The following is a 10277-nucleotide window of genomic DNA, read 5'->3' as shown; positions in this document are numbered from 1 at the left end:
AACCGGTTAACCGGTTTTTAGGTTAACCGGTTTTTTAATAACCGGTTTTTAAATTTAACCGGTTTTTTTACTAACCGGTTCAATAACCGGTTTTTGTCCACGAATGAGTAACCGAAGTACTAACCGGCGGTTCAATAACCGGTCTAACCGGTTTTTTAATAACCGGTTTTTCTATTAACCGGTTTTCGGTTAAACCGACCAAACCGGTTCTATAACCGGTTTTTTTGAACACCTCTAATGTCCATAGAACCGGTTTTTTTGAACACCTCTAATGTCGGGCAGCATGCTATAATCACTCCATGATGACGGTGAACATACCTTTTTCAGCAGTCACATATGTACGTATTTGTATGAAGATTAGTTTAGTTAACCTATGAAATGTGAACACAAATTTAAATTATGTTTTTCACATATAAGTTCTATTTGATTAACTGTTCAATATAGGTTAAGATCAATCTTAAATCGCAAGAACGGTTTATTACTAAATATCTTAAAGCGGTAATGTCTGGTAGTTATATTTTGCTAGCTTTAGTACCGTGTTTAATATTTCTCGGTGATAAGAGATGCCCAACTTGTTTTTCGCTAAATTACGCCCAACAACAGCATTCTTTGTCATTATTTGATTGATCAACCCTATAATTCACTCCATAACCTTCAACAACATGCCTTGCCGTAATTTGGCTGATCGACCTACCATATAACTCACCCCACGATGTCTGAAAACATGTCTAGTGACCTGGCAATTCGTGTCTTAACAGGTTTGAAGCGACACGCTTAACAAAAGTATCAAACATGAATATGACTCGTTTAACTACTTTTTATGGCATGATTATAACACAGTTTTAAATTTCATAAGGAAAATGATGGAGTCTAGCCTACTAATTTCAATTATTTAAGAAAATAAAAAAAAACACATACCGCACCTTTTTGATTACATGTCTTATCGTGTCTTAAACAGGTACCCAATTAACACACGTCACGATGTCTAAAAGCATGCATTTTCAGACTTCCATATTCGCAGGATGACTAGTGATTTAACCTATGCCTCGTGGACACATACAAAGTTAAATTATATTTTCTGCAAGCAAGTTCGATCTTTTATCAAGTGATCTAACTGAGTCGATCTGTGTTTGTCCCTGCAATGAAACTAAGAGTATGATCGTCACAATCCATGGGCAAAATAACAATGACTAATGGTTTCTACACCATGTTTCCCAGGCATCTAAAAAAGCCTAGACTAGAACGCAGGCTCACTCTTTGCGAACTGAGTATTTAACTACTAGATATAAACATTGTCAAGCATTACCATCTTTTGTTTAAGCACAAGACAACATTATATCATTTTGAAATATCATAACGATGTTCATTTAACATCCAAGGTATTGTAACACAAAAGATCTATGAATTAATACTTACACATACTATATAGTATATATCACACAAATAGTATATATATCATCTTAACGCGTGCATGTATATTAGCCATAGCACCGAATAGGGTCCTTGCAGCCTTTCTCAGTAGATTGTCTGGACCCAAATCGGCCTCCCTTTGCAAGATACTGCTGATGGTACTCTTCAGCCCTGTAGAACTTCTTAGCTGGCAAGATCTCTGTGACCACTTTCCGGTTCAGTTTCTTGCTGTGTTTCTCCTTCGACTCTATTGCTGCTTTCTCTTGCTCGGGTGTGTAGAAGTATATCCCGGATCTATATTGTGTTCCAACATCATTCCCCTACCATGATCGACAACCAATATTTTAGAATACCCAAAAAAAGAAGATTCACCAAATTTAAAACAAACTTAGAACCGTAAATATTGTTTGAGCGCGCGTTACTAATTATATTTGCATAATAGTTCAAAACAAGAAAGTGTCCTAAAGGGAGCACTCTTTTCCACTACTTGTGAAAAATTACCATAATGACCCTATCCACAAACCAATTAGTACTAGGATACAGGGGTGTGACGATGCATAGATAGGCTTGTAAATGAACTGTAGGTTAAGTGAATCGTTCAGTGAGAAGTTCGTTTATGCTTATTTAATAAACGAAACAACATAAACACATGTCTCATGAGCATTCATTTATTGTCGTTCATTTACGTTCATTCATTTGCGTATTCATCTTAACTTATGTTCGTTTACGTTTACTTAAAACATTACCAAACAAACACGAACACAAATTCGCTCATTTTAAAGAAACATAAATGTGCCCGTTCGTTCGTTTGCTCAAGTGCTTGATTAAGGTCAAACGACCATTCACGAACAGCCCATCACATACATGTATAGTTTTCATTCATATACGTTCAGTTTGTTTACAGTCACAAATTCTAGAAAATTAAAAAGGCCGATTATATATGTATATTAACAAGTCTACCTACAACTTCTACTTAAAATCCATACAATTAGGGCACAATTCCATATCAATTTAGCTTAAATTTGGCCATGAAGTAAAAACCCCTAAAATTAATCTACAATTTATTCTCAATTTCAGTCAGTAATATTTATACAACGCACAGAACAAGTACTGACCTGACGATTAAGTGTGGTGGGATCATGCCTCTCCCAGAAACAATCAAGCAAACTGTCAAAACTACACTCTTTCGGGTCATACTGGACCCGAACAGCCTCCGAATGGTTAGTGGTACCCGAGCAAACATCACTGTAATTGGGGTTGTGAGTAAGCCCCTGGGTATACCCGACTTGGGTGTTGGTAACACCCGGAACCCTCTGGAAGGCTAGCTCCACGCCCCAGAAACAACCGGCTCCGAATTGGGCGAATTGCTGGCCCGGGTCATCGTCCGGACCTTGAGCCCTGGGGTCAGGGGTGGGGTTTGAACTGAATCCTAGCCAGCTTAACAAACTCATGAGTTATTGGGTGGTTGGTGTGAAGGTGACGGTGGTTATTGTGGTCGTGGTTGTGCTGAGGTGGGCGTTTTTATGTATAAATAGAAGTTTCTCGAATGACGAGTCGAATGTACAACAACTTCAATTTTCCATTTTTAGAAAAAATTTAAAAATATAAAAACTCTTTTTCCACTTTTAGAAAAATTTTAAAGAAAATAAAAAACCCTTTTGATTATTTGGATCACGGACTAGTTAAAATCCCTAGATTGTCATTTCACCCTTAAGAAAACCCACACACAAAATATCCTAGTTAAATCTGGATCATCTATTTTTTGATATATCTCGATCATTTTCATTTCACTCTTAAAATAAAACCCACCATTTTGGTGATAAAATCCTTTGGCCAAACCTAGAGCTCTTGAACTCAAGGGTTATTGTTTTATTTTCAATAAAGTTTTTGAATGTCTTACCTAAATCACTAGAAATCGTTAACTAATTTTACAATAACTGACATGTAAAGTTATATAGTTATAAAAAGTTTTTATACTTTTTCTTTCATAGTCATTAAAAGTTAATTTCTGTTTTCTTCATTTTAGTTTCACTATTTTAATTAGCTTTTTAAAAACTGAAACTTCCAACTTTTCGTGTTAGTTATTTCTTGAAAAGACGAAATTTCATTCAAACAACTAGCCGCTAGAAACAACAAATAAAAGGATATTACATATCGTAGTTACACCAATCTTTTCAAAGTAAGTTAGAGAACGACTTTTTATCCAAAGATAATCCAATGATATTATGTCTTTAACCATTTTGTCAAGGCACAACGGTTTGCTGGAGTCTTTAGCTTCGTTTCTAGTCTTCCATATTCACCAACAACTCAACAAGCCGTGTGAAGATTCTAACAAGTCACCTGAAGAAATCCCTCACCCTGCACCATACCACACCAAACATGCCTTAAAAAAGCTCATTCGACTGTATACAATACAAGCCGTTTTCGCTTATATAGCCCGGAGTAATTTCCCCACTATACCCTTTGTTATCAGCCTTTTTTTAGATATAAAAAAAAATCAAAATAGAGCTACCAATTGTGAAATGAGTCATAGAAAGAAACAAGTACTAATAAAATATATTTTTTTCTTAAAATTAAAGAAATTAAAAAATGGTGGTGTGATTTAAAAGGAAGGAGAAAGAAACAAGAAGTCGAAAGTCATAGAGCGTGCTTTATTCAGGTTCACTCACTTCGATATTCCCTCCGTAAATCGCAACTCATTTCCTGATCTTTGCAAATTATTAAGGTAAAATTATAACATTTCAATTCTCATCGATTGATTCGTTACTGTATCTCCTCACTGCAGTCTGATCGTAACTTACAGTACAGTTAATCGATGTCCGATCGACAACAATTTTATTGTTGTTCTACAATCGTTGATTACCTTGTGATTTAGGTTTTGTGGTGTTATTGCGGTCATCTAGATTGCATATAATACTCTGAACACACACACGATTTTACTTAAATTACCAATACTTGCAGTTTAGGTATGACTACTGTCTGATTGTATGGACAGAAATTGCGTTGTAAGATTTGGAGGATGTATAAGTTTATAGCTCAAAATTTGACCTAGATTTAAGCATTCAAAGTTTAAACATAACTGTAAGTTATTGTTTGGGAGATTAATAATAGACTAGGAGCTTATGCGGGTCAAACTTTGAACATATTTGGCTTTGAATTCGAATTTCCGAAACATACCTTCAAAATTTCTATAAGCATCACAAGTTATAACTCTTTATGAAGATTTTGGGTACTACTTCCGTTGTTTTCCATTTAAATTTTGTAAGTTTGGATTTCATAGGGGAAAATTATTACATGTGTGCCTGCATTGATGAATAACACGAAAATTTTCCATTTACGTAGTCATTTTAGTTATAGTTGATTCCATTTGAACCCGCCGGTTAGTGGTTGGGTCGGTTGAACCTGCAAACCAGACCAAGTGGTTGGACTGAATTTCATTTTTTTATAACTTTTTTCCTTTTAAAATCACGTTTAATATTTCAGTCGTCATGTTCTGTTTATTCCAATCTTCATATTTGGTTAATACTGCAAATTAACACCAAAAATTAAGTAGTTCCTTATCTCGTTATAAGTTACCAGTGGACCGGTAAGGCGACCTGTTCAATGATTATGTAACCCTTGATTATAATTTTCTACCTTTCTTTGCCAGGAACTTTTGGTTAGTGATCTGCAAGAAACTAGAAGCGATATTCCAACAATATTATTATTATTATTATTTAATAATCTTAGAATAAAGTGTTATGGTCAAATAATGCTATTTCTTGCAAGCAAACAAAGCTAGATGATGGCTACAAATGCAGTAATTGGACTAAGAGCAGGTGAAAGACTACTAACTTCATCCTCTTACTACTCTGATGTCAATGAAAAGCTTCCAAACAGTTGTGAGCTTGGGTTTGTATCTGTCCCAACTAAGAGCGCGATCACTGCAAAAAAGTCAACCAACTACGGTCACGGTTTTAAACCTAAACAACATAATCAAGACACCCGTTACATCAGGGCTCTAAAAGAGCACGTTAATACTGCTTCTGATTGGGTTCAAGGGTTTGAACATTTAGTACATGAAGAGTCTGATCAAGAGTTTTCAGTTGAAGCCCTGCTTTCATTTCAAAAGTCTTTGTTAGAACAGCAATGGAATCTATCAACCGAGACGGGGTTGACTAAAGTTGACCCTGCAGAGAAAAGCAACAAAAAGGTTTATGTGAATGGTTCTGGGAAGTCGGCACGTAGGCGTAGAATAGATGCTCAGAAAAACACACTAAATAGAAAATTTTCTTCTAATGAAGTTGGTGCAAAGAAACAGTTGAAATTTGTAATCAGTCCGGAATTGCTTCAAAACCGTGCAAGTGGTTATGTTAAGGGTATTGCAAGTGATACATTGCTCACTCATTCTGAGGTGGTGGTTTTATCAAAAAAGATTAAAATTGGTCTACGGTTAGAAGAGAGGAAATCAAGGTAACTTGCACTTAAACATCATTTTTGCATAATATGAAGTTTATCCTATGGTTTTGATGATTGATTTGATGAAATTCAGATTGAAGGAAAGACTGGGACATGAACCATCAGAGGTGCAACTTGCTGCATCACTGAATATTTCGCGAGCCGAATTGCAAATGAAACAGATTGAGTGCAAATTGGCAAGAGAGAAGCTGGCAATGAGCAATGTTCGTCTAGTAATGTCGGTTGCACAAAAGTATGCCCACATGGGTGCTGAAATTGGCGACCTCATTCAGGTGACTATTATCTTCATTAAATTTTTTAGATGGTAAAATAGTGATATTACTTGTCAGTTCAGCTACAATTCATGTTTTTTTCTGTAGGGAGGTCTAATTGGACTACTGCGTGGGATAGAGAAATATGATTCATCAAGAGGGTTCAAGATTTCTACATATGTTTATTGGTGGATAAGACAGGTGGAACTAATAAATTCATTTTTCATATAGTTACTTCATTCATGAAGTTACAATAGAATAATAAAAATCCTTATTTAACTTCAGGGTGTTTCAAAAGCAATGATTGAAAATTCTAGAACCCTAAGGTTACCTATCCACATGCATGAAAGATTGAGTGCAATACGACATGCGAAAGCTAAACTCGAGAAAAAAGGAATAACTCCCTCAATCGAAGTAAGTTAACCGTGACGGTTATTTAAAATAAATTGCTTGTTGTTACATTTACCTTGGTTTTTGAACTTGAGCTAATGAGTTATTACTTTCTGGTGATGTAGAAAATTGCAGAAAGCCTGAACATGTCAACGAAAAAAGTATTGAATGCCACTGAGGTACTTGAAGTATTTGTAAGTTTATTTTTTTTGCATTGAGTTTGTTCGTTTACTGATATTAATTTCTGACCCTTTCTTGTAGGCAAAATGCAAAGTGTTCTCACTTGATAGGCCAGCATTCCCTTCTTTAAATGGTCTTCCAAGTGATACCTTTCACAGCGTAAGTCTAGATTCATACAAATAAACTCACATGACGCATCTGTAATTCTGTATAGACTCGATTATTAACGTTTTGTGGTGGTAAATTGGACGACGGGTCGGATAACAGGTCAAATATTTTTAGTGCGTCAAATATGATTACAAAACTATATCATTTGGAAAATAAAACAGTTTTAGTAAAAGTAAGAGTTTTAAAAACGTAACACCATTTAGGCGACTTTCAACCCATTTGACGCGTTTTCTTATTGGCTTTCTATTTCTTTATTTTAGCTCGTTGACGAGCTCATTTGTAAGTCAACGGTTTGAATTGTCACCTTGGGTATCATTAGACCGAACAGCTACCTGGCAGTTATAACTACTTAATTAATGTTAAGCCTTCTGGTATTGTTGCAGTACATGGCGGATGATCACCCTGAGAACAATCCTTGGCGTGGAGTAGATCATGACGCACTCAAGGTATTTCACATGTTTTACAACATTTATCTTATTGATTTCTTTTTTGTTCTTTATTGATGATGTAGTGTACTTTTGTTGGATGAATTTAGAACTCTAAATCTTCAACTTTATATGCGAATTTGTGAGAAAACACTTGGCACAGTGTCCTGCACTCTTACTCTATCAGTGAACTGAAATAACCAGATTGCCCTTATGTTCTTTATCTACATGTACCCATAATTTTTGCAGGATGAAGTGAACAAGTTGATGACCACAACTTTAAGGGAACGAGAAAGAGAGATCATCCGTTTGTACTATGGTCTCAACAATGAATTCCTTACGTGGGAAGATATTAGTCGAAGGTACCAACTCTATTTTATTTATTATAATTCAGATTGATTTATAACTGTGATTTAGGACAATTTAGATAGCCTATTTCCTTTTTGACTTCAAGTGGCTACAAATACAAAAAAAATTACAATAATAATCTACAAGTCAAAAACGGCTACAGGATGAATGGGTCACATCTTATTACAACGGTCAGCATGAGGATGAGTTGCCTTATCTATGTCTACAAATACAAATTTCTTACAATAATTATCTAAATATTTTGTTCGACTCAATTGTGTTTTTATCAAACTTATAGTTTCACCCGTTTGACTTGTAAAATCAACCTTAGTCGACCTCTCTACAAGTAATCGAGAGAAATTGTCACATGTACTTTTACGTGTAACGATTAAAACTACTGGTATGGCCCAACCCAGCCGACACATGAATCATCAAGTTTTTGGTTGTCATATCTAACCTTGGGCTGCTCAAAAGCTCGAGGCTCGAAGCTCGGGCTCGTGGCTCGCTCAATAAAAGCTCGAATAAAACTAGCTATAAAAAGTTGATTTATCGTGAGCTGATTTGGATCATTTTTGTAACCGAGCCAAAATCGACCTAGTCTCGGCTCGAGTCATGGCTCGGCTCGTTGGCTCGATCTTAAGCTCGGTTAACTTTAAAATCAAACTAGAGCCTAGCTAAGTTGCCTCGTTTAATTTTGAGCCCGAGCTCGAAACCACCCTGGCTCGACTCGGTCTCGACTCGTGAACAGCCCTAATCTAACCCGTTTAATAAACATGTTGTGTTCATGCTTACCTGTAAAAACTGTTTCGTTAATAGGTCGACCCATTAGCCTGTATAATTAAATGTGTCAATTTGACAACTCCTTGCACTTTTAACCCATTTATTACAACCTGACAACCCACTTATAAGTTGTAACTCATTTACAACTTACCACACGCTGTAGTCAACCTGTTCAACTAGTGTAGATAAATAAATTCTAGTTACACCTTACACGAACATAAGTGCGTCCGGGTTAGATTGTAAATATGGCTCATGTTCAGGTTCAACTACTTAACCCAGACTGATTAAAATTGTAGATCTACTGAACTACAAGAACAAAAAAATTGTAAATTAACGATTTTTAGCGGCTTGCAGGATGGGGTTGTCGAGAGAACGGGTTAGGCAAGTCGGGCTTGTTGCACTCGAGAAGCTAAAACACGCGGCCCGAAGGACAAATCTTGATGCTATGTTAGTGGAGCATTAATCATTTGCTATGTCGGACTAGGCAAATCGCCTGTATATACATACGATAGATACATATTGATACATATATCCATTGTATGTAAAGGTGTAATAGCTTTAAAATAAGACTTGATGTATTGTGCAGGAAACATTTATACCATCTGAAGATAATGATATTTTTCTAATTAAACAACACTGTCGTTTTTTAAGTCTGCATTTAAGCATATGTATATTTAAGCAATATTTAGCTTCTTTTAAGATTCAATAACAAGAAATGTATACACAGTTAGATACTAACAACTTTTTACTAAGTAACTAGTTAAGGTTTAAACTTGAAATATATATGTAAGCTAGTCTTGATGATGAATCTTCACCACAGCATAAAAATCTTTAAAACTTTGTCTTAGCCTCTTAGGTATTTTACCTAATATGCTAAAACCGTTGGCTTTGGTACCAACATGTCACATCCTGCCCGGACGGGGTTAAACGTGACCGATTGATATCAATCTTAACAGTGGCAACGCAAATTTGTCTATCTTATATTAAAGATTCGGTCCAAGAGAGTTTTTAAACTTTATTACAAACTTTATAGGGAAAAAAAACATGATAAAGGTCTTGAACTAACTTTTCTATATTTAGACGGTGTTACGTTTAGTAAAATCATGATAAGCGTCAAATAACTATGTTACATTTAGTTTAAAAAAATGTATGATTATCTGAGTTATAAAAATAACAATTATGAAAAACGAAAATAAATATTTTTAATATTGTTGCTATATAACTTGAAACTTAACTGGAAGCTTCACCTGAATTTATGAGGTTATTGAAGAAATTTGCTGCTTTCAGACTCTTGATATTGATATATATAATTACATTTGTGAGTTCAAAATAGGTTAGTAAGCATGTGAATATAAAGAAAGAGAAGAGATGTTGCATAATTGAGTGGGGGGAGGTGACATGCAGGACGGTTCGAAACGCTGTTAGACTGTAGGGTTGTTCACGAGTCGAGCCCGAGTCGAGCCAGGGTGGTTTCGAGCTTGGGCTTGAAATTAAACGAGACAACTTAGCTAGGCTCTAGCTTGATTTTGAAACGAGCTTAAGATCAAGCCAACGAGCCGAGCCATGACTCGAGTCGAGCCTAAGTCGATTTTGGCTTGGTTACAAAAATGAGCCAAATCAGCTCAGACTATTTCAAATTATGTTTTTTTAGCTAGTTTTATTCAAGCTTTTATCAAGCGAGCCACGAGCTCGAGTTTCGAGCCTCGAGCTTTTTGAACAGCCCGATTAAGAAGGACGAAGTTCTTTTTTTAAAATATTAATTAATAAAACATGGTTACCTAGTAATCCACTCATAAAAGACAATCTCATATGCCTGTAATCACAAACAATGCTGGGTAGCCCAAGCCGATCATCTTCTGTTTCAGGA

At 35.7% G+C, this 10277-nt stretch overlaps 2 protein-coding genes across 2 annotated transcripts; one reads left to right on the top strand and one right to left on the bottom strand.

The window, feature by feature from the left end:
* Window positions 1-1310: 1310 nt before the first annotated feature.
* Window positions 1311-2861, bottom strand: LOC143615689 (peptide methionine sulfoxide reductase-like). The gene is made up of 2 exons (XM_077088758.1): window positions 2526-2861; window positions 1311-1730 (listed from the first exon to the last, which is right to left on the bottom strand). The coding sequence occupies exons 1-2, from the start codon at window positions 2859-2861 to the stop codon at window positions 1479-1481; spliced, it is 588 nt and encodes a 195-aa protein (XP_076944873.1). The 3' UTR covers window positions 1311-1478.
* A 2294-nt stretch (window positions 2862-5155) lies between these two features.
* Window positions 5156-9042, top strand: LOC143615678 (RNA polymerase sigma factor sigA-like). The gene is made up of 9 exons (XM_077088751.1): window positions 5156-5862; window positions 5942-6140; window positions 6228-6320; window positions 6405-6533; window positions 6635-6688; window positions 6771-6848; window positions 7241-7303; window positions 7532-7644; window positions 8765-9042. The coding sequence occupies exons 1-9, from the start codon at window positions 5192-5194 to the stop codon at window positions 8871-8873; spliced, it is 1509 nt and encodes a 502-aa protein (XP_076944866.1). The 5' UTR covers window positions 5156-5191; the 3' UTR covers window positions 8874-9042.
* The last annotated feature ends 1235 nt before the right edge of the window (window positions 9043-10277 follow it).

Source organism: Bidens hawaiensis, unplaced genomic scaffold (genome assembly GCF_021521415.1).
Source record: "Bidens hawaiensis isolate Kalapana, Puna unplaced genomic scaffold, B.hawaiensis_p1.1 tig00002306_1, whole genome shotgun sequence".
Classification (NCBI taxonomy): domain Eukaryota; kingdom Viridiplantae; phylum Streptophyta; class Magnoliopsida; order Asterales; family Asteraceae; genus Bidens; species Bidens hawaiensis.
This window is presented reverse-complemented; position numbering and strand designations above follow the sequence as displayed.